The sequence below is a fragment of the Schistocerca americana genome, chromosome 3, assembly GCF_021461395.2.
Source record: "Schistocerca americana isolate TAMUIC-IGC-003095 chromosome 3, iqSchAmer2.1, whole genome shotgun sequence".
In the NCBI taxonomy this organism is placed as follows: Eukaryota; Metazoa; Arthropoda; class Insecta; order Orthoptera; family Acrididae; genus Schistocerca; species Schistocerca americana.
In genome coordinates, this window is record NC_060121.1 from 974,973,878 (window position 1) to 974,999,497 (window position 25,620).

Genomic DNA, 25,620 nt, shown 5'->3' on the forward strand with positions numbered 1-25,620 from the left:
ATGGGCAGCTGTACCTGTACACGCCATCCAAGCTCTGTTTGACTGAATGCCCGGCGTATCAAGGCCGTTATTACGGCCAGAGGTGGTTGTTCTGGGTATTGATTTCTCAGGATCTATGCACCCAAATTTCGTGAAAATGTAATCACATGTCAGCTCTAGTATAATATATTTGTCCAATGAATACCCGTTTATCATCTGCATTTATTTTTGGTGTAGCAATTTTAATGGCCAGTAGTGTATATTCTGCAAACCACTGTGAAGTCGTGACGGAGAGTACGTCCCACGGAACAAGTTACTTCGTATGGAGTGCGAGAAGAACGACTGTCTAAATGACTCTCTGCGCGCTGCTATTAATCTAATCTTGTCCTCACGATCCATACGGGAGCTATACCTATAGAGCTGTAGTTGGCCTATATTCAAAAAATTATCATTCAAAGCTGGTTCACTAAACTTTGTAAGTAAGCTTTCTCGGGGTAGTCAGGTCTCTCTATCTTCAAGATTCTGACAATTCAGTTCTTTCAACATCTCCGTGACTCTCTCCCGCGGGTCATATGAACCTGTGACCATTCGTGCTGCGCTTTCCTGTATATGCTGAAACCATTGTTAGTCCTTTTTAGTGGGAGTCCGAAACGCTTGGGCAGTATCATGATGGGTCACACAAATTATTTGCAAGCAGTCTTATTTGTAGACTGATGCTCAATATTCTATCCATAGCCAGTAGTCTCCCACCTACTGTACCCACGACTGGACCTGTATGTTCATTCTTCCTTATATCCCTTCAAAACGTTACAACCAGGTATTTGTATGGGTTTTTCCGAGTCCAACTACGACGCACTGGTACTATAGTAATAGGATACTATGTTTTTCTCGTTTTGTAAAGCAAGTTAACAATCTGTGCTCCATTTTGAAATCTTAGCGAGATCTGACTGAATATCTGGGCAGATAGATAACTGCGTATCTACGAAAAGTCTGAGGTTACCATTAATATTCTCCGCAAGGTCGCCGTTATACAACATGAACAAGGGAACCAGTACACTTCCCTAGGGCACATCCGACGTTTCTTCTATATCGGTCGATGAATATACATCGAAGACAACTTGTTGCGTCCTCTCGCCAAAAAATCCTCAATCGAATCACAAAATTCACTTCGTACCCCATACGATCGCACTTTTGGAAATAAGCGTAGGAGCGGCACTGAGCCAGATGCTTTTCGGAAATCGAAAAATACTGCAACTATTCGACTGCCTCGAATCGTGCCTTTCAGTGTGTCCTATGAGAATAGTGCGAATTGAGTTTCACGTGATCGATGTTCCTGGAATCTGTGCTGGTTGACATGGAGGAGGTCATTCTGTTCGATATACATCGTTACGTTTGACCTCTGAATATCTTCTAAGATTCTACAATGAATGGATGTCGAGGGTACTGGACTGTAGTTTTGTGGATCCCTTGTACTGCCTTTGCTACTTTTGTGGATCACCTACAGCAGCACCGTTCTTGTAGACGACTGTGACCTGTGCTTTCTTCCAACGCCTGCACACACATTTATGTTTAAGGGATCTACAATATATTGTAGTAACTCAACCGCAAATTGCATATACGAGGGTAAGTCAACTATTATCCGCAAAGTAGTTATAAAATTTTATTGTAATCAAATAGGAAACTTACAAGAACATTATTTTTCGACATAGTCTCCTTGCGTTTTAACGCATTTGGTCCATCGTTGCACGAGCTTCCTGCTGCCCTCATAAAAGAAGGTTCTCGGGTTGAGCTGCGAGCCAGGAATGCACCGCTTCTTTCACTGCTACGTCCGAGGCAAATCGACGGCTCCTTAAAGCCTGTTTGAGTGGAACAAACAAGTGATAGTCAGAAGGGGACAAGATGGGGACTATATGGAGGATGATCCAGGACTTCAAATTTGAGTTTCTGGAGCGTTTCAGCAGTGTGGGCAACCGTTTGCGGACGGCCATTGTCGTGCAACAACACAACACCTTTTGACAGCAGTCCTCGGCGTTTGCTTCGAATTGCAGGCATTAGCTTCGCAGTAAGCATCACACTGTAACGTACACTGCTTATTGTTGTGCCCCTTTCCCCATAATGCTCCAGTACTGGACCTTGTGCGTCCCAAAAACCGTAAGCATCAGATTTCTTGCGGACGGTTGGGTCTTGAACTTTTTCTTGCACGGCGAATTTGGATGTCTCCATTCCATACTCTGCCGTTTACTCTCCGGCTCGTAATGATGGATCCATGTATCGCCACCAGAAACGATCCTGTCTAAGAAGTTGTCCCCTACCTTACCATAGCGATCCAGATGTTTTTTTGCACATGTCCAAGCGCGTTTGTTTATGCAAATGTGAGAGTTGTTTTCGGACCCATCTTGCACAAACTTTACGAAACCCAAGTCTGTCGTGGATGGTCCGCAGCACGTGGTCGTGCGGTAGCGCTCTCGCTTCCTGCGCTGGGGTTCCCGGGCTCGAGTCCCGGTGGGGTCAGGGATTTTCTCTGCGTCGTGATGACTGGCTGTTTTGTGATGTCCTTAGGTTAGTTAGGTTTAAGTAGTTCTAAGTTCTAGGGGACTGATGACCATAGATGTTAAGTCCCATAGTGCTCAGAGCCATTTGAACCGTTTTTGTTATGGATGATTTCGTAGGCAGAACCGTGACTAATTTGCAGACGATGTGCAACTTCGTCAGTAGTTAATCGTCTGTCTAAGAGAATCATTTCACGTTAACGCTCAATGGTTTCTTCATTTGTGGCGGTAAACGGTCGTCCGCCTCCCTCATCGTGCGTAACACTTGTGCGATCGTTTCGGAATTTTCCAATCCATTCGTAAACACTCCGTTGTGACAAAACACTGTTCCCGTACCGTACCGAAAGTCTTCGATGAATTTCGGCCCCTGATATGCCTTCCGACCACAAAAAACTGATCACTGAACGTTGCTCTTCTTTGGTGCAAATACACTCCTGGAAATGGAAAAAAGAACACATTGACACCGGTGTGTCAGACCCACCATACTTGCTCCGGACACTGCGAGAGGGCTGTACAAGCAATGATCACACGCACGGCACAGCGGACACACCAGGAACCGCGGTGTTGGCCGTCGAATGGCGCTAGCTGCGCAGCATTTGTGCACCGCCGCCGTCAGTGTCAGCCAGTTTGCCGTGGCATACGGAGCTCCATCGCAGTCTTTAACACTGGTAGCATGCCGCGACAGCGTGGACGTGAACCGTATGTGCAGTTGACGGACTTTGAGCGAGGGCGTATAGTGGGCATGCGGGAGGCCGGGTGGACGTACCGCCGAATTGCTCAACACGTGGGGCGTGAGGTCTCCACAGTACATCGATGTTGTCGCCAGTGGTCGGCGGAAGGTGCACGTGCCCGTCGACCTGGGACCGGACCGCAGCGACGCACGGATGCACGCCAAGACCGTAGGATCCTACACAGTGCCGTAGGGGACCGCACCGCCACTTCCCAGCAAATTAGGGACACTGTTGCTCCTGGGGTATCGGCGAGGACCATTCGCAACCGTCTCCATGAAGCTGGGCTACGGTCCCGCACACCGTTAGGCCGTCTTCCGCTCACGCCCCAACATCGTGCAGCCCGCCTCCAGTGGTGTCGCGACAGGCGTGAATGGAGGGACGAATGGAGACGTGTCGTCTTCAGCGATGAGAGTCGCTTCTGCCTTGGTGCCAATGATGGTCGTATGCGTGTTTGGCGCCGTGCAGGTGAGCGCCACAATCAGGACTGCATACGACCGAGGCACACAGGGCCAACACCCGGCATCATGGTATGGGGAGCGATCTGCTACACTGGCCGTACACCACTGGTGATCGTCGAGGGTACACTGAATAGTGCACGGTACATCCAAACCGTCATCGAACCCATCGTTCTACCATTCCTAGACCGGCAAGGGAACTTGCTGTTCCAACAGGACAATGCACGTCCGCATGTATCCCGTGCCACCCAACGTGCTCTAGAAGGTGTAAGTCAACTACCCTGGCCAGCAAGATCTCCGGATCTGTCCCCCATTGAGCATGTTTGGGACTGGATGAAGCGTCGTCTCACGCGGTCTGCACGTCCAGCACGAACGCTGGTCCAACTGACGCGCCAGGTGGAAATGGCATGGCAAGCCGTTCCACAGGACTACATCCAGCATCTCTACGATCGTCTCCATGGGAGAATAGCAGCGTGCATTGCTGCGAAAGGTGGATATACACTGCACTAGTGCCGACATTGTGCATGCTCTGTTGCCTGTGTCTATGTGCCTGTGGTTCTGTCAGTGTGATCATGTGATGTATCTGACCCCAGGAATGTGTCAATAAAGTTTCCCCTTCCTGGGACAATGAATTCACGGTGTTCTTATTTCAATTTCCAGGAGTGTAGGTAGCGGAGCAGCCATGATTAACAGTACGGCAGCGATAACGAAACTAACCTAGCAGAATGAGAATTGCAAAGATATAACAACAAATAAACAAAGCATGCGTCATCAACGTAAAACGACAGTACTACCAAAATAAACAAAAATACAACTAAATTGCGGATAATAATTGACTTACCCTCGTAGAATCTGATAGTGATTCCATAGGGTCCTAGGGCTTCAGTTGTTTCTGGACGCCAGTGGCCGGGTGCTTATAATTAAGCTTTTTTTTTTTACAGAGGTCCATTGTGAGCTGTAATTATCATATGGCAGCAAAACTCGGTAGATATGGTAATGCGTCATTGCGGAACCGATTTTCGCTGAAAAAATGTTAGTTCCCGTTGTGGCCCATCAGGTGCGACGGTCTGAAACCCACGCTGTAATTTGACAAGCCACGAGCCCATGCGCTGTTATTGAAACTATTTTATGTGAACATCAGCGATTACAGTGCTTCTTTGTGAAAGGATTGCCGACTGAAAGGTCTGAGAAGTGGTCCGATGTCATTAAATGGTTTAAAGAAGATGACAATGATCGCGGTTCTAGGCGCGCAGTCCGGAACCGTGCGACTGCTACGGTCACAGGTTCGAATCCTGCCTCGGGCATGGATGTGTGTGATGTCCTTAGGTTAGTTAGGTTTAAGTAGTTCTAAGTTCTAGGGGACTGATGACCACAGCAGTTGAGTCCCATAGTGCTCAGAGCCATTTGAACCATTTTTTTTTTTTATGACAATGAAATTCGAAAACACTGGTGAGCTTTTTGTGGCTCCAGAAACAGGAAGGCGTCCTATCACTGAGGATGTTATTGACGAGGGTGCTGTTGCTGTAACTGTCCATGCATCACGTACCAGTGCTAGTCCTCGTGCAGCGTCACGAGAATTGTCCATCCCACGGTCAACAGTCCGGAAAGCTTTGTGGTCTACTCGTATTTCACACTAGGTCTGTACAGGATCCAGACGGTGCAGCAGCTGAAACTTAATGATGTGCAGCAAGGTTCTGAATTTGTGCCTTGGTTGCTGGGATTGATCGAAGATGACGACATGGGGCTGGGCAATATTCTACAGAGTGACGAGGCACTCAACACTACAGGGTTCAGTGAATAGACAGAGCGGCCGTATTTGGGGTACTGTTAACCCGCGCGTTGTGCACAGAGATCCATTCCACTCGCCGTATGTGACTGTGTGGCGTGGTTCGTTATTCTGTGAAAATAATACACGCAGACGGCCTGTCAGGTATACTGGGACGTCTGCGCGTTGTCGAGATGTGCTTGTACAACAAGTTATTCCTGCTTTGAGGGCACAACTGTGTGGAAAGCACTATTTTCATGCAAGACAGTGCAACACCTCATGCCACTCGCTCAGTGGAAGGTCTACGTAACCCATCTTTCCACGAACGTGTTATCTCCAGAGGTTTTCCAGATACACGGCTTGCAGGATCGCCTGATCTGGATCTATGTGAGTTTTGACGATGGGGGTATCTAAAAACGAACGCATTTGCCTGGGTCTCGCTCGTTCTTTACCTGATCTGAAGGCCAATGTAAGGGAACACATTACTCAGATTTCAACTAAATTGCTGCGACGGACAGTTGTTCACGTTCCCATAATGAGATTTTCACTCTGCAGCGGAGTGTGCGCTGATATGCAACTTCCTGGCAGATTAAAACTGTGTGCCCGACCGAGACTCGAACTCTGGACCTTTGCCTCTCGCGGGCAAGTGCTCTACCATCTGAGCTACTCTAGCACGACTCACGGCCCGTCCTCACAGCTTCACTTCTGCCAGTACCTCGTCTCCTACCTTCCAGACTTCTGTAAAGTTTGAAAGGTAGGAGACGAGGTACTGGCAGAAGTACGGCTGTGAGTACCGGGCGTGAGTCGTGCTTCGGTAGCTCAGTTGGTAGAGCACTTGCCCGCGAGAGGCAAAGGTCCAGAGTTCGAGTCTCGGTCGGGCACACAGTTTTAATCTGCCAGGAAGTTTCATATCAGCGCACACTCCGCTGCAGAGTGAAAATCTCATTCTGGAACCATCCCCCAGGCTATGGCTAAGCCATGTCTCCGCAATATCCTTTTTTTCAGGAGTGCTAGTTCTGCTAGGTTCGCAAGAGAGCTTCTGTAAAGTTTGGAAGGTAGGAGACGAGGTACTGGCAGAAGTAAAGCTGTGAGTACCTAGCGTGAGTCGTGCTTCGGTAGCTCAGATGGTAGAGCACTTGCCCGCGAAAGGCAAAGGTCCCGAGTTCGAGTCTCAGTCGGGCACACAGTTTTAATTTGCCAGGAAGTTTCAGTTGTTCACGTTTTTTTACTGATACAGTATCTCGTAAGCGTCCCCACTGCTCATATCGAACTAACTCTATAAGCAGCCTTTCTCACTTGTTTGACCTTTTCTGCCCACGTCTCATTCGTAATCAGTTACTTACTGAAACATTTCTGTAAAACATTCCTGTACGTCTTTTTTTTTTTTTTTTTTTTTGCACTGCCAGCACTAATTGGACTTAATTTTTTTCAGCGTAAATCGGATCAGCTTTAACGCATTAGAATATTTACCATCTTTCGCTGCCGTAGGATAATTTCTGCCCACTCTGGATTTCTGCAGTAGCTGCACTTTAATTATAACCTCCCAGAATATCGCTCATCTTTGACTGCCACAAGAAGTAAATGGGTCAATTCTCCTGTGTTTTCGGCCGGCCGGAGTGGCCGTGCGGTTCTATGCGCTACAGTCTGGAGCAGAGCGACCGCTACGGTCGTAGGTTCGAATCCTGCTTCGTGCATGGATGTATGTGATGTCCTTAGGGTAGTTAGGTTTAATTAGTTCTAAGTCCTAGGCGACTGATGACCTCAGAAGTTAAGTCGAATAGTGCTCAGAGCCATTTGAACCATTAGAACCTGTGTTTTCCTTTGTAAAGGAACATTTAAACAGAGAATTAAGCATTTCTGCTTTTCCTTTCCTGCTCTCAATTTCAGTTCCTATCTCGTCCGTGAAAGACTGGACACTTAACTTGAGTGCCACTAACAGCCTTTACATATAAACAGAGTTTATTTAGGTTTTGCGTAAGAACTTTAGACAGTATTCTCCTACGGTAGACATTGAAGGCCAGCAACTGTCATTCATGATTTAAACACAGTCTCCCTAGGTCCCGGACGTCCTGTGGTTAACTGCTGAAGCATTTACAACCAAGGGCCAGAGTTTGAAGCACTCTTAAAAGGCTCACATCGTACTAGGTACAGAAAGCTAGTTAAAACCTGAAATTGACACCAATGAAATTTTTTGGGAAAATTTTAGTGGCGTTCTACAGATCGGAGCGTGCAATGTCAGATCCCTTAATCGGGCAAGTAGGTTAGAAAATTTAAAAAGGGAAATGGATAGGTTAAAGTTGGATATAGTGGGAATTAGTGAAGTCCGATGGCAGCAGGAACAAGACTTTTGGTCAGGTGAATACAAAATCAAATAGGGGTAATCCGTGAGTAGGTTTAATAAAACAATAGCAGTGCTAGTAAGCTACTACAAACAGCACAGCGAACGCATTGTTGTGGCCAAGATAGACACGAAGCCCACGCCTACGACAGTAGTACAAGTCTATATGCCAACCAGCACTGTAGATGACGAAGAAATTGAAGAAATGTATGATGAAATAAAAGAAATTATTCAGGTAGTGAAGGGAGACGAAAATTTAATAGTCATGGGTGACTGGAATTCGGTAATAGGAAAAGGGAGAGAAGGAAACGTAGTAGGTGAATATGGATTGGGGCTAAGAAATGAAAGAGGAAGCCGCCTGGTAGAATTTTGCACAGAGCATAACTTAATCATAGCTAACACTTGGTTCGAGAATCATGAAAGAAGGTTGTATACATGGAAGAACCCTGGAGATACTAAAAGGTATCAGATAGATTATATAATGGTAAGACAGAGATTTAGGAACCAGGTTTTAAATTGTAAGACATTTCAAGGGGCAGACGTGGACTCTGACCACAATCTATTGGTTATGAATTATAGATTAAGACTGAAGAAACTTCAAAAAGGTGGGAATTTAAGGAGATGGGATCTGGATAAACTGACTAAACCAGAGGTTGTACAGAGTTTCAGGGAGAGCATAAGGGAACAATTGACAAGAATGGAATAAAGAAATACAGTAGAAGAAGAATGGGTAGCTTTGAGGGACAAAATAGTGAAGGCAGCAGAGGATCAAGTGGGTAAAAAAGACGAGGGCTAGTAGAAATCCTTGGGTGACAGAAGAAATATTGAATTTAATTGATGAAAGGAGAAAATTTAAAAATGCAGTAAATGAAGCAGGCAAAAAGGAATACAAACGTCTCAAAAATGAGATCGACAGGAAGTGCAAAATGGCTTAGCAGGGATGGGTAGAGGACAAATGTAAGGATGTAGAGGCTTATCTCACTAGGGGTAAGATAGATACTGCCTACAGGAAAATTGAAGAGACCTTTGGAGAAAGAATAACCACTTGTATGAATATCAAGAGCTCAGCTGGAAACCCAGTTCTAAGCAAAGAAGGGAAAGCAGAAAGGTGGAAGGAGTATATAGAGGGTCTATACAAGGACGATGTTCTTGAGGACAATATTATGGAAGTGGAAGAGGATGTAGATGAAGATGAAATGGGAGATACGATACTGCGTGAAGAGTTTGACAGAGGACTGAAAGACCTGAGTCGAAACTTGGGAGAGCCAGTCCTGACAAAACTGTACCATCTGGTGAGCAAGATGTATGAGACAAGCGAAATACCCTCAGACTTCAAGAAGAATATAATAATTCCAATCCCAAGGAAAGCAGGTGTTGACAGATGTGAAAATTACCGAACTATCAGTTTAATAAGTCACGGCTGCAAAATACTAACGCGAATTCCTTGCAGACGAATGGAAAAACTGATAGAAGCCGACTTCGGGGAAGATCAGTTTGGAATTCGTAGAAATATGGGAACACGTGAGGCAATACTGACCATACGACTTACTTTAAAAGCTAGATTAAGAAAAGGCAAACCTACGTTTCTAGAATTTGTAGACTTAGAGAAACCTTTTGACAATGTTGACTGGAATACTCTCTTTCAAATTCTGAAGGTGCCAGGGGTAAAATTCAGGGAACAAAAGGCTATTTACAATTTGTACAGGAACCAGATGGCAGTTACAAGAATCGAGGGGCATGAAAGGGAAGCAGTGGTTGGGAAGGAAGTGAGACAGAGTTGTAGCCTCTCCCCGATGCTATTCAATTTGTTTATTGAGCAAGCAGTGAAGGAATCAAAAGAAAAATTCGATGTAGGTATTAAAATCGATGGAGAAGAAATAAAAACTTTGAGGTTCGCCGATGACATTGTAATTCTGTCAGAGACAGCAAAAGGCTTGGAAGAGGAGTTGAACGGAATGGACAGTGTCTTGAGAGGAGGATATAAGATGAAGATCAAGAAAAGCAAAACGAGGATAATGGAATGTAGTCGAATTAAGTCGGGTGATGCTGAGGGAATTAGATTAGGAAATGAGACACTTAATGTAGTAAAGGAGTTTTGCTATTTGGGGAGCAAAATAACTTACGATGGTGGAAGTAGAGAGAATATAAAATGTAGGCTGGCAATGGCACGGAAAGCGTTTCTGAAGAAGAAAAATTTGTTAACATCGAGTATAGATTTAAATGTCAGGAAGTCGTTTCTTAAAGTATTTGTATGGAGTGTAGCCATGTATGGAAGTGAAACGTGGACGATAAATAGTTTAGGCAAGAAAAGAAGTGAAGCTTTCGAAATGTGGTGCTACAGAAGAATGAAGAAGATTAGATGGGTAGATCACATAACTAATGAGGAGGTATTGAATAGAATTGGGGAGAAGAGGAGTTTGTGGCACAACTTGACTAGAAGAAGGGACCGGTTGGTAGGACATGTTCTGAGGCATCAAGGGATCAGCAATTTAGCATTGGAGGGAATCGTGGAGGGTAAAAATCGTAGAGGGAGACCAAGAGATGAATACACTAAGGAGTTTCAGAAGGATGTAGGCTGCAGTAGGTACTGGGAGATGAAGAAGCTTGCACAGGATAGAGTAGCGTGGAGAGCTGCATCAAACCAGACACCAGTGCGTACGAACTTTAATTTGTACGCTAAAGCACAGAAGATGATCATTATGTGATCGAAAATCGATTTGGCAGTTAATAAATCATCACAATTACGGCCAACGCTGACCTTCCTTCTAATTTTAGCAGTAACAGATCTAATGAATGCGCCAGACACTTGTCGTGCTACATAGGCGTTGCCGGCCGCAGCGCCGTATTCTGGCTGTTTACATGTCTCTATACCAGCTTCTTTGGCGCTTCAGTGTATTATTGTGTGTGACTAGATGTACCATAAATGTCATGTATTTGTTGTTTTAGTGTGTGTCAGAGGGGTTAGATGGTTCTTGCACGAATTAAACCATAACAGAATCAGAAAATTGTATAGTTTGAAAAATTGGTTGATAAAGTTGCTAACTCCATCCAGCTCCACATGTCCTGGACGGGCCTGAGTGAAACGAATGTGTCGTGTTGCAGCTGGCCGGCGCTGCGGTGTTCGCCGTGGGCGTGTGGACGCTGGTGGACAAGCAGACGTACATCTCGCTGCTGAGCTCCGCCACGTACGTGGTCGCCGCATGGGTGCTGGTGGTCGCCGGAGCTGTGACCCTGGCGGTCGCCTTCCTCGGCTGCTGCGGGGTGTGGCGCGAGAACCGCTGCCTGCTGCTCATCGTGAGTACCACACTTCCGGCCATTAAAATTGCTACACCACGAAGATGACGTGCTGCAGACGCGGAATTTATACGACAGGAAGAAGATGCTGTGACATGCAAATGATTAGCTTTTCAGAGCATTCACGCAAGGTTGGCGCCGGTGGCAACACCTACAACGTGCTGACATGAGGAAAGTTTCCAACCGATTTCTCATACACAAACGGCAGTTGACCGGCGTTGCCTGGTGAAACGTTGTTGTGATGCCTCGTGTAAGGAGAAGAAATGCGTACCATCACGTTTCCGACTTTGATTAAGGTCGGATTGTGGGCTATCGCGATTGCGGTTTATCGTATCGCGACATTGATGCTCGCGTTCGTCTAGATCCAATGACCGTTAGCAGAATACGGAATCGGTGGGTTCAGGAGGGTAATACGGAACGCCTTGCTGGATCCCACCGGCCTCGTATCACTAGCAGTCGAGATGACAGGCATCTTATCCGCATGGCTGTAACGGATCGTTTAGCCAAATCTCGATCCCTGAGTCAACATACGGGGATGTTTGCAAGACGACAACCATTTGCACGAACAGTTCGACGACGTTTTCAGCAGCATGGACTATCAGCTCGGAGACCGTGGCTGCGGTTACCCTTGACGCTGCATCACAGACAGGAGCGCCTGTGATGGTGTACTCAACGACCAACCTTGGTGCACGAATGGCAAAACGTCAGTTTTCGGATGAATCCAGGTTCTGTTTACAGCATCATGATGGTCGCATCCGCATTTGGCGACATCGCGGTGAACGCACATTGGAAGCGTGTATTCCTCATCGCCATACTGGCGTATCACCCGGCGTGATGCTATTGTGTGCCACTGGTTACACGTCTGGGTCACCTCTTGTTTGCATTGACGGCGCATTGAACAGTGGACGTTACGTTTCAGATGTGTTACGACCCGTGGCTCTACCCTTTATTCGATCCCTGCGAAACTCTACATATCAGCAGAATAATGCGCGACCGCATGTTTCAGGTCCTGTACGGGCCTTTGTGGATACAGAAAATGTTCGACTGATGCCCTGGCCAGCAGCACATTCTCCAGATCTCTCACCAACTGAAAACGTCTGGTCAATGGTGACCGACCAACTGGCTCTTCACAATACGCCAGTCACTACTCTTGAGGAACTGTCGTATCGTGTTGAAGCTGCATGGGCATTAAAATTGCTACACCAATAAAAAATGGAGATGATAAACGGATATTCATTGCACAAATATGTTATACTAGAACTGACATGTGATTATATTTCACGCAATTTGGGTGCATAGATCCTGAGAAATCAGTACCCAGAACAACAACCTTGAGCCGTAATAACGGCCTTGATACGACTGGGCGTGTATAGGTACAGCTGCCCATGCAGCTTCAACACGATACCACACTTCCTCAAGAGTAGTGACTGGCGTATTGTGACGAGCCTGTTGCTCGGCCACCATTGACCAGACGTTTTCAATTGGTGAGAGATCTGGAGAATGTGCTGCTGGCCAGGGGAGCAGTCGAACATTTTCTGTATCCACAAAGGCCCGTACAGGACATGCAACATGCGGTCGTGCATTATCCTGCTGAAAACTAGGGTTTCGCAGGGATCGAATGATGGGTAGAGCCACGGGTCGTAACACAGCTGAAATGTAACGTCCACTGTTCAAAGAGCCGTCAATGCGAACAAGAGGTGACCGAGACGTGTAACCAATGGCACCCTATACCATCACGCCGGGTGATAACGCCAGTATGGCGATGACGAGTACACGCTTCCAATGTGTGTTCACCGCGATGTCGCCAAACGCGGATGCGACCATCATGATGCTGTAAACAGAACCTGGATTCATCTGAAAAAATGACGTTTTGCCATTCGTGCACCCAGGTTCGTCGTTGAGTACACCATCGCAGGCGCTCCTGTCTGTGATGCAGCGTCAAGGGTAACCACAGCCGTGGTCTCAGAGCTGATAGTCCACGCTGCTGCAAACGTCGTCCAACTGTTCGTGCAGATGGTTGTTGTCTTGCAAACGTCCCCATCTGTTGACTCAGGGATCGAGACGTGGCTGCACGATGCGTTACAGCCATGCGGATAAGATGCCTGTCATCAGACTGCTAGTGATACGAGGCCGCTGGGATCCAGCACGGCGTTCCGTATTACCCTGCTGAACCCACCGATTCCATATTCTGGTAACAGTCATTGGATTTCGACCAACGCGAGCAGCAATGTCGCGATACGATAAACCGCAATCGCGATAGGCTACAATCCGACCTGCTGCGGTGAGTGTCTTCAGCACGTGGCAAAACCAAGGTGTACCCACGCTCAGACGTGGTGGTATTGGGCGGTCACCTCTCTCTAGAAATGTCGGACTACCTAAGCTGGGTAGGCTGGTAAAACAGGACAAGTGGCAAACTGTGGCAGAACTAAGATCAGTCTTAATGCTGGACAGAGTACAAGTATGCGTGAACAGATAGTGCACTGAACACTCTTAACTACGGCCTCCGCAGCCGACATATTGTATTACGTTGATTTCAGTAGCCGGCACCAAATCCTAAGAGGCTTTCAACCCAATGAACAACTCCCCAAAGCGGTCTGCTGATGCTGCACCTTCCCGGACAGTAGCAGCGACTGGGATGAATCGCACGCAACTATTGACATTCGCTGCATTACAAACGATGTCCATATTGAGCACCTGTAATATGGGTTAAAAACTTGGAGAGATGTTTTATCCATTGATGCTAGTGATTTTCTGTATGTCTTGTAGTTTTGCTACTGTGGTCTTCTGAAAGCACACAGGTACTTATGAACAACCGTATGTATGCCCACTCTTAAAACATCAACTCCCCACAGGATCCATCGGTTGCGTCCTACACTTTTGTGAACGTATGAAGCAGATTCCTGCATATCAGGAGCTCCAAACAGCTCGACGAAACTGTGGCGGTACCAACATGAGACTTAATGCTGGACGGAGTACAACTATGCCTGAACACACAGTGCACCGAACACTCCAACTACGGCCTCCGCAGCCGACGACTCATGTATGTGCCAATGTTAACACCACGACAACGGCAACTACGACTGAAATGGACACGTGACCTTCGGTACTGGACGTTGGCGACGTGGCAAGGTGTTGCAAGGTCTGATGAATCCCAATACCTTCTTCATCATGCTGATGGGAGGACGCGAAGTCGTCGTCTTCCAGGGAAAAGCTCCTTGAAACCTATACTGTGGCAACTGGTGATGGCTCCATTATGCTCTGGGCAACATTCACGTGGGCGTGCATTGGTCCAGTGGAGCTCGTTCAAGGCGTCATGACGGCCAAGGAGTATCGTACACTGAATGCTGAGCATCCCTTCATGACAATCATGTTTCACGGCGGCAGTGCCATTTTTTCAACAAGATAAAGCGTTATGTTACAAGGCCAGGACCGTGATGGAGTGGTTCAAGGAACATAATGGCGGATGTCTTCGACCCCCAACTCGCCAGATCTGAATTCGCTCGAACACATCTGGGATGTGATTGAAAGTGGCGCCAAAGCTCATCGCCCCATCCCCAGAATTTACTGGAGTTAGTGAGGTGTTGGCATAAGAGCCAACACCGTGCTACTTGAGGAGGCCGAAATGCACGCGTCCAAATACACGCAGACCGGCGCGAGGTCTGGAACAGGACAATGTCTTGAGAATTGGAATAAAGTGCGAAAATCCTGCAATACTGACCTTTAATCCACAATCGGTGTACATCGCTCTTGTACAGATATAATCTCCATTTTACTATACACTGGTAATGGCGCCTTGCTAGGTCGCACCCAATGACCTAGCTTAAGGCCATGCCAACCATCGTCCCGGCAAATGAGAGCGCATCGGTCAGCGCAGCTTCGCCAGCAAAGTCGGCTGAACAACTGGGGCGAGTGCTAGGGAGTCTCTCCAGACCTGCCGTGTGGCGGCGCTCGGTCTGCAATTACTGACAGTGGCGACACGCGAGTCCGTCGTATACTAGCGGACCGCGGCCGATTTAAAAGGCTACCACCTAGCAAGTGTGGTGTCTGGCGGTGACACCACAGTTAGGTGACTTGTGCGTTCAGTGACCTACGAAGGCCTCATTGCTTCCGTGCCACGACGCGTCGCCGCTTTTATCCGTGCCAAAGGTGCACCTGCCGGCTATTAGGTAGGGGGTCATAATATTCTGACTGATTAGTGTATTACTCCTGGCCTCCGCTTGGGCGCGTCCTCCAGTAGAGCTGGTTTGCATTATCTGGACGAAGAGGGACGGATTTGGTCCAATCTGGATATCATAGATCCGTCTTTCCTGCCAGGGTGGCAGGTGATTTCCAACACTTGGACGGAAGAGAATTTTGAAAAGTCCAGTCAGTAAGCAGCATTTTTTTTTTTAGAGGACCACTGTCATTGGAAGCTGGGAGTGACCAATGACAGTGCTTGCATTTTACTCCTAAGTTTGTTTAGATGAAAGTGTAGGACGCAAACGATGGATCCTGTGGGGAGTTGATGTTTTAAGAGTCACTTGCCCATTTCAGTCGTAGTAGCCAGTGTCGTGGTGTTAACACTGGCACATGCATGGGTCGTCAGCTGCGGAGGCCGTAGTTGGAGTGTTCGGTGCACTGTGTGTTCAGGCATAGTTGTACTCCGTCCAGCATTAAGTCTCATGTTAGTACCGCCACAGTTTCGTCGAGCTGTTTGGAGCTTTCTTTGGAGTTTTCTTCTTAGGAAGACGTGGAACCCTGTACTATCCCCCATGAAAACAGAACGTTCTTCGATGCGGCCAGCCCGAGTGTATGAAAATAGTCTTTGAGTGCGATATACCGTTCTACTAGGGGGGCGCCACCAGCCCAGTCTTCGAGGACAGCGCCCACGCCGCGTACGGTAAGGAGACCTGGATATATAGGACGACAGCCTTGGCATCAGTGTTCAGCGGGACTCAGCACCAGCAGCATTCTCCTGAAGATGGTGGACAGCTAGATCGCGGAAATAGTGAATCACGTTGCTTTAAGGATGTCCGCCCCCAGTAGCTGAATGGTCAGCGTGACGTATTGTCAATCCTCTGGACCCGGGTTCGATTCCCGGCTGGGTCTGGGAATTTTCTCCGCCCAGGGACTGGGTGTTGTGCTGTCCTCATCATGATCCTATCATCCTCATCGACTGCAGGTCGCCGGAGTGGCGTCAGATTGAAAGACCGGCACCCCGCGAACGGCCTGCCCGACAGGAGGCCCTAGCCATACGATTAAATAAATAAATAAATTTTAAGGATCCGGCAGAAGACCCGAAGAGATTTTCAAGAGTTATTACACCAGGAAAGCCTGCGAAGTCACGTGTTCATTGAGTTGCCTCTCGGCATGTGCGAACTAGTTCAGTGCGGTCATACCGAGCGGGCAATTTTTCTACAAACTGTGACATGCTTGGCGCCTATTGTGCATTCTAAACAGAGCAAAAGAGCGTACTACGAATCGAAACTTTATGAGATGTCCTGTACACTGATCTGTGTCACTTTTCATGTGACTTACAATTTTCGTGCAGCGGTCTTCTCAGACCCTGGAGGTACTCACGAATAAACCTGAATTATCTAGTCGGGAGTGAGCGATACTCAGTGAGCAATCAAGTTATTCTGCTGGTTTGGAAAGCCTACAATAACTCGAAATTGCAATCCCATGAGCCGGCCGGTGTGGCCGAGCGGTTCTAGGCGCTTCAGTCTGGAACTGCGCGCCCGCTACGGTCGCAGGTTCGAATGCTGCCTCGGGCATGGATGTGTGTGATGTCCTTAAGTTAGTTAGGTTTAAGTAGCTCTAAGTTCTAGGGAACTAGTGACCTTAGAAGTTAAGTCGCATAGTGCTCAGAGACATTTTTTTGCAATCCCATGTGGAGTACAGATGGGCAAACTCGTTCATCCTTGGAAACTAGTTCACTGGTGATCGCTCATTTTTGGGAATCGTTCATTGGTACTCGTTCATCGTTCATTTATGCGTGGTGTATGATTCTTATGGAAAAATTTAAAATTAGCAGCGTAGGTGACTGAGGGACCGGCGAAGGTTCGAGTCCTCCCTCGGGCATGGGTGTGTGTGTTTGTCCTTAGGATAATTTAGGTTAAGTAGTGTGTAAGCTTAGGGACTGATGCCTTAGCAGTCAACTCCCAAAAGATTTCACACACATTTGAACATTTTTTTGACTGAAGGATGGAAGGCGCCAAGAGGGGGCACTTGCCTCCCCCTGGGGTACAGAGGTTTTATTCATTAGAGAATCCTCAAACACTTATAGAAGTAACTTCAGTGATTCTGCAAAACCTCTCTTTTAGTCAACTGCAGCGTTATGTGGCTGATCGCAGTGAAATAATGTAAGTAAGGTGGCACACGAAAAACCCGGTCCCGAGTAAAGACTGCTCACCAATGACGCACAATTTGTTGACCGCTACGACCAGAATAGATAAACATGTAATAATTAGGCAGTGAAGAAATAACAAACAAGGTAATGCAAACAACTTCGAACAATAGATGACGATTGTGTAAGCGACAATGGTCCGTCTAGTACTCGGGCCGATTTTTCGTGCGCCACCCTGTACCACTGAAATGATACTGTAGAAGTTATCATATTCTCTTTACAAAATATGAGACCAGACACTCGATTATGGAGCACGGACTTCATTCGGTTGTATGTCGGTCTGCCTTCCACAACAATGAACATGCTGTTTTACCCTGGACCAAAAAAAGAAGGAAAATGGCCACTCGTGTGTGCCGTGCCGACTTCCTTTGCACGTCTAATAACGAAAAAAGCTTGCCTTTGTATAAGTATGTCTTCTGCTGTTTATGTTGTTGTTGTGGTCTTCAGTCCTGAAACTGGTTTGATGCAGCTCTCCATGCTACTCTATCCTGTGCAAGCTTCTTCATCTCCCAGTACCTACTGCAACCTACATCCTTCTGAATCTGCTTAGTGTATTCATCTCTTCGTCTCCCTCTACGATTTTTATCCTCCACGCTTCCCTCCAGTACGAAATTGGTGATCCCTTGATGCCTCAGAACATGTGCTACCAACCGATCCCTTCTTCTAGTCAAGTTGTACCACAAACTCCTCTTCTCCCCAATTCTATTCAATACCTCCTCATTAGTTATGTGATCTACCCATCTAATCTTCAGCATTATTCTGTAGCACCACATTTCGAAAGCTACTATTCTCTTCTTGTCTAAACTATTTATCGTCCATGTTTCACTTCCATACATGGCTACACTCGATACAAATACTTTCAGAAACGCACAATTTGCAGCTGCTGTTTATAGACATAAGGAAGTAAGCTGGCATGCCCTTTTGTTGCCTGGAAAGATGTATGTATTACACACAACGTAATTTTTATGTAATTTACCTAATTATAAAATACGAAAAGAACCAGAAGCCCAGAGTTCAAGAAAGGTTTGAAACTGATCTAGAATGGGCGTGCGCAGCGAAAGAAACGAACAACTCGATACTAAACTCACTAGGAGCGGTCGGCAGTGGAACTGCGGCGAGTGACTGTGCCAAGAAGGACGAGTCCGGCAGAGGGAGACCGAGACAGAGAGGGGAACGAGAACGAGACAGAGAGGGGAACGAGAACGAGACAGAGAGGGGAACGAGAACGAGACAGAGAGGGGAACGAGAACGAGACAGAGAGGGGAACGAGAACGAGACAGAGAGGGGAACGAGAACGAGACAGAGAGGGGAACGAGAACGAGACAGAGAGGGGAACGAGAACGAGACAGAGAGGGGAACGAGAACGAGACAGAGAGGGGAACGAGAACGAGACAGAGGGGGGGAACGAGAACGAGACAGAGGGGGGGAACGAGAATGAGACAGAGAGGGGAACGAGACCGAGACAGAGAGGGGAACGAGACCGAGACAGAGAGGGGAACGAGAACGAGACAGAGAGGGGAACGAGAACGAGACAGAGAGGGGAACGAGAACGAGACAGAGAGGGGAACGAGAACGAGACAGAGAGGGGAACGAGAACGAGACAGAGAGGGGAACGAGAACGAGACAGAGAGGGGAACGAGAACGAGACAGAGAGGGGAACGAGAACGAGACAGAGAGGGGAACGAGAACGAGACAGAGAGGGGAACGAGAACGAGACAGAGAGGGGAACGAGAACGAGACAGAGAGGGGAACGAGAACGAGACAGAGAGGGGAACGAGAACGAGACAGAGAGGGGAACGAGAACGAGACAGAGAGGGGAACGAGAACGAGACAGAGAGGGGAACGAGAACGAGACAGAGAGGGGAACGAGAACGAGACAGAGAGGGGAACGAGAACGAGACAGAGAGGGGAACGAGAACGAGACAGAGAGGGGAACGAGAACGAGACAGAGAGGGGAACGAGAACGAGACAGAGAGGGGAACGAGAACGAGACAGAGAGGGGAACGAGAACGAGACAGAGAGGGGAACGAGAACGAGACAGAGAGGGGAACGAGAACGAGACAGAGAGGGGAACGAGAACGAGACAGAGGGGGGGAACGAGAACGAGACAGAGGGGGGAACGAGAACGAGACAGAGAGGGGAACGAGAACGAGACAGAGAGGGGAACGAGAACGAGACAGAGGGGGGGAACGAGAACGAGACAGAGAGGGGAACGAGACCGAGACAGAGAGGGGAACGAGAACGAGACAGAGAGGGGAACGAGAACGAGACAGAGAGGGGAACGAGAACGAGACAGAGGGGGGGAACGAGAACGAGACAGAGAGGGGAACGAGAACGAGACAGAGAGGGGAACGAGAACGAGACAGAGGGGGGGAACGAGAACGAGACAGAGAGGGGAACGAGACCGAGACAGAGAGGGGAACGAGAACGAGACAGAGAGGGGAACGAGAACGAGACAGAGAGGGGAACGAGAACGAGACAGAGGGGGGGAACGAGAACGAGACAGAGAGGGGAACGAGAACGAGACAGAGAGGGGAACGAGAACGAGACAGAGAGGGGAACGAGAACGAGACAGAGAGGGGAACGAGAACGAGACAGAGGGGGGGAACGAGAACGAGACAGAGAGGGGAACGAGAACGAGACAGAGAGGGGAACGAGAACGAGACAGAGGGGGGGAACGAGAACGAGACAGAGAGGGGAACGAGAACGAGACAGAGAGGGGAACGAGAACGAGACAGAGAGGGGAACGAGAACGAGACAGAGAGGGGAACGAGAACGAGACAGAGAGGGGAACGAGAACGAGACAGAGAGGGGAACGAGAACGAGACAGAGAGGGGAACGAGAACGAGACAGAGAGGGGAACGAGAACGAGACAGAGAGGGGAACGAGAACGAGACAGAGAGGGGAACGAGAACGAGACAGAGGGGGGGAACGAGAACGAGACAGAGGGGGGAACGAGAACGAGACAGAGAGGGGAACGAGAACGAGACAGAGAGGGGAACGAGAACGAGACAGAGGGGGGGAACGAGAACGAGACAGAGAGGGGAACGAGACCGAGACAGAGAGGGGAACGAGAACGAGACAGAGAGGGGAACGAGAACGAGACAGAGAGGGGAACGAGAACGAGACAGAGGGGGGGAACGAGAACGAGACAGAGAGGGGAACGAGAACGAGACAGAGAGGGGAACGAGAACGAGACAGAGGGGGGAACGAGAACGAGACAGAGAGGGGAACGAGAACGAGACAGAGAGGGGAACGAGAACGAGACAGAGAGGGGAACGAGAACGAGACAGAGAGGGGAACGAGAACGAGACAGAGAGGGGAACGAGAACGAGACAGAGAGGGGAACGAGAACGAGACAGAGAGGGGAACGAGAACGAGACAGAGAGGGGAACGAGAACGAGACAGAGAGGGGAACGAGAACGAGACAGAGAGGGGAACGAGAACGAGACAGAGAGGGGAACGAGAACGAGACAGAGGGGGGGAACGAGAACGAGACAGAGGGGGGAACGAGAACGAGACAGAGAGGGGAACGAGAACGAGACAGAGAGGGGAACGAGAACGAGACAGAGGGGGGGAACGAGAACGAGACAGAGAGGGGAACGAGACCGAGACAGAGAGGGGAACGAGAACGAGACAGAGAGGGGAACGAGAACGAGACAGAGAGGGGAACGAGAACGAGACAGGGGGGGGGAACGAGAACGAGACAGAGAGGGGAACGAGAACGAGACAGAGAGGGGAACGAGAACGAGACAGAGGGGGGGAACGAGAACGAGACAGAGAGGGGAACGAGACCGAGACAGAGAGGGGAACGAGAACGAGACAGAGAGGGGAACGAGAACGAGACAGAGGGGGGGAACGAGAACGAGACAGAGAGGGGAACGAGAACGAGACAGAGAGGGGAACGAGAACGAGACAGAGAGGGGAACGAGAACGAGACAGAGAGGGGAACGAGAACGAGACAGAGGGGGGGAACGAGAACGAGACAGAGAGGGGAACGAGAACGAGACAGAGAGGGGAACGAGAACGAGACAGAGGGGGGGAACGAGAACGAGACAGAGAGGGGAACGAGAACGAGACAGAGAGGGGAACGAGAACGAGACAGAGAGGGGAACGAGAACGAGACAGAGGGGGGAACGAGACCGAGACAGAGAGGGGAACGAGAACGAGACAGAGAGGGGAACGAGAACGAGACAGAGAGGGGAACGAGAACGAGACAGAGAGGGGAACGAGAACGAGACAGAGAGGGGAACGAGAACGAGACAGAGGGGGGGAACGAGAACGAGACAGAGAGGGGAACGAGAACGAGACAGAGAGGGGAACGAGAACGAGACAGAGGGGGGGAACGAGAACGAGACAGAGAGGGGAACGAGACAGAGACAGAGAGGGGAACGAGAACGAGACAGAGAGGGGAACGAGAACGAGACAGAGAGGGGAACGAGAACGAGACAGAGGGGGGGAACGAGAACGAGACAGAGAGGGGAACGAGAACGAGACAGAGAGGGGAACGAGAACGAGACAGAGAGGGGAACGAGAACGAGACAGAGAGGGGAACGAGAACGAGACAGAGGGGGGGAACGAGAACGAGACAGAGAGGGGAACGAGAACGAGACAGAGAGGGGAACGAGAACGAGACAGAGGGGGGAACGAGAACGAGACAGAGAGGGGAACGAGAACGAGACAGAGAGGGGAACGAGAACGAGACAGAGGGGGGGAACGAGAACGAGACAGAGAGGGGAACGAGACCGAGACAGAGAGGGGAACGAGAACGAGACAGAGAGGGGAACGAGAACGAGACAGAGAGGGGAACGAGAACGAGACAGAGGGGGGGAACGAGAACGAGACAGAGAGGGGAACGAGAACGAGACAGAGAGGGGAACGAGAACGAGACAGAGAGGGGAACGAGAACGAGACAGAGGGGGGGAACGAGAACGAGACAGAGAGGGGAACGAGACCGAGGCTGGAGCGAGACCGGCCGACGTGCCGATGCGGGAACGACATCGACTGTTTCCCGTTCCCTGGAACTACAAGTAGAAAGCCACGACCGAAGTGACTTATGAAAGACCGTTCCTTAGAATTCGTTCCACCGCTCCGTCCTTTCATCTTGGTGAACTTTTCCTTTGGACCCGTTAGTTCGCTAACTACCCACGACGTGGAGGCTTGGGATCTGGTTTTGTCATTTTCTGGTGTTGTGATTCAGCGAGAGAGCACCTGTTTAGTTGGCTGAAAATTCATAGCACAGTGTGGGACTGCAACTAGCTGGAGTTGACGTTTAATCAACGAGGCTGACTTGGTGAGGTTAAATGGAAGACTACAAATTACGTTTCTTTACATGGAAAGCGAAAAGTTTGATTTGAGTAAGATCCTGGTGGACGACAAGCGAGGTCAGTGTCCTACGCCGACGTTACGACCGTCTTTTCAGTTGTCCTCTTCAGGTTTCCTTTTTCCGACTTTTAGCCCTTTTGGCTTTGAGATATTTTCTGGTTCTGTTTTTGACAAGATTCTCAGCGTGAGCTGCGACAGACTGGGTGATAACTTTTTGCGGTGTATGTTTCCAGAGTCGGATCTGGTAGCCTTTCTGAAAGTGATTAGCCCGCTGCAGATTATATATTAGTTCTATAAGAAGTAATGGGAATTTAACCGTGTCTCGTGCACAGCGAGACTGCCGACCGTTATTATGACTGATTTAATTGTGTACCTGTCCAGAAGATTAACCTGGGTCGGTCAACAGACGTTTTCTAGTAGGTCTCCGGAACAATACGTAACGTAATCTGTCTTTCACGCCGCTCTTCGCTAAAGCCGTCGGCACACGGACCGTGCAACCGAACGTTGAGCGTTGAGCGTGCCGAGTTTCTGGCGTCATAGCGTGGAATAGCACGTTCGATGTCTTTCCCAACGTGCAGAGCAATATCTGGCATGTCAGGTATTCTGAGCGTTGACCAATGAGATGGCACAACGCCACCTACGTCTCCCTTCAGTACAGAGTTCTGAGGCGCCATATTGGCATACAAAAATGTTCAAATGGCTCTGAGCACTAAGCGACTTAACTTCTGAGGTCATCAGTCGCCTAGAACTTAGAACTATTTAAACCTAAATAACCTAAGGACATCACACACATCCATGCCCGAGGCAGGATTCGAACCTGCGACCGTAGCGGTCACGCGGTTCCAGACTGAAGCGCCTTTAACCGCACGGCCACACCGACCGGCGTTATTGGCATACATTTCAAGCCTATATGTATATATGCCGTTCCGAGCACCAACAAATTGAGAATCACTGTAAAACCCGTTGTTAACTGTGTGATTCGTTCCAATAAAATAATGAGAAGCATCATATTAGTTGCAAAAAAATTATTGTAACTTTCGTGTTATTAGAGACACACTGAAGATCCACCCAAAACGCATTGTTCTTGGTACAATTTCAATTAGTAACATATCTACGATTGAGGTTTTCATTAAGGGGTAACATACTATGATTGAGTTTCAGTAGTGTGTTATTGATTTAGTGAAATGAGTAACGCAATATTTTATGTTATGTAAATGTAAGTTCATCTTTTTGTGAGGGGTTCGTTTAATCTACAGGACAGCTTGCGCTACTTGTATAAAGATATTTTGCTGCTTTTTCTTTTACGCTTCGTAATTCACATGTTGCAAAGACTATGCTACTGGGTAGGAACAATGATCAAATAAGACTGACCTTGGGGTTTTACTAAAATGTGGGAATGATGAAATAATGTTTATCTTATGTGGAGAAGTATTGCAAATTTGTATCGCACTGTTTTTAATGGAACTTTGATAAGCCTGTGTCGTTATTGATTTGACATGGTACTTTCTTTTAGTGGACGATGGTGGAAATGTGCGTTTTAATAGTGCTAATGTGGGAATTTTACGCGCGCCCGTTTAGTAAACAGTGTGATTTACGAACTAGAATCATCCCTCAACTGCCGCTGGAGTGCGTTGTGATCGCGTATACCACGTTGGGGCCCACGTACCGTGTGCACAAGTCGCATCGTTCCTGAGCGTTCAGCAGCACGTTGAACTTCGCACGCTCAACGTTAACGTTCGACAGCACGGTCCGTGTGACGACGGCTTAAGAGAGCGTGGTCTGTCTGCAGCCGCGAGAGGTACATTGCGTGACGCCACGGGAACTCTGAGGACGAGATGAAACGAACATTCGAAAATACTGACCAAAATTGTCATCAACCGCACAGGAAGAAACATTGCATTTCATTCAGGCAAACGAACAGATTAGCTTCAGAAGTGAGTATAATACATTGGACCATTTGCATATCGTGAATGAAACCGTAGAACAAAGCAATGAATAAGAGTTACCGCTTAAGAAACATAGGATTGCTTCAACCTCCGTTAGCCCTTTACCTTCTAACGACGTACGTATGCGTGCGCAGTCGTCGTTCCTCAAGTGCTAACGAGCTGTACAGGGTGGTCCATTGATCGTGACCGGGCCAAATATCTCACGAAATAAGCGTCAAACGAAAAAACTACAAAGAACGAAACTTGCCTAGCTTGAAGGGGAAAACCAGATGGCGCTATGGTTGGCTCGCTAGATGGCGCTGCCATAGGTCAAACGGATATCAACTGCATTTTTTTAAATAGGAACCCCCATTTTTTATTACATATTCATGTAGTACGTAAAGAAATATGAATGTTTTAGTTGGACCACTTTTTCGCTTTTTCATAGATGGCGCTGTAATAGCCACAAACATATGCCTCACGAACAGTTAGTAACAGGTAGGTTTTTTTAAATTAAAATACAGAATGTAAGTACGTTTGAACAGTTTATTTCGGTTGCTCCAATGTGATACATGTACCTTTGTGAACTTACCATTTCTGAGAACGCATGCTGTTACAACGTGATTAACTGTAAATACCACATTAATGCAACAAATGCTCAAAATGATGTCTGTCAGCCTCAATGCATTTGGCAATACGTGTAACGACATTCCTCTCAACAGCGAGTAGTTCACCTTCCCTAATGTTGACACATGCATTGACAATACGCTGACACATGTTGTCAGGCGTTGGCGGTGGATCACGATAGCAAATATCCTTCAACTTTCCCCACAGAAAGAAATCCGGGGAATCAGAATCTGTGAACGTGCGGGCC

General features: G+C 48.2%; 1 protein-coding gene across 1 annotated transcript in view; it reads left to right on the forward strand.

Moving 5' to 3' along the window:
* LOC124606734 (CD151 antigen-like) overlaps positions 1 to 25,620 on the forward strand; it is a 147,532-nt gene that overhangs the window by 93,763 nt on the left and 28,149 nt on the right. The window contains exon 3 of the mRNA XM_047138765.1: positions 10,920 to 11,111. Within this exon, the coding sequence (XP_046994721.1) occupies positions 10,920 to 11,111 (192 nt within the window). The remainder of the gene's footprint in view (positions 1 to 10,919; positions 11,112 to 25,620) is intronic.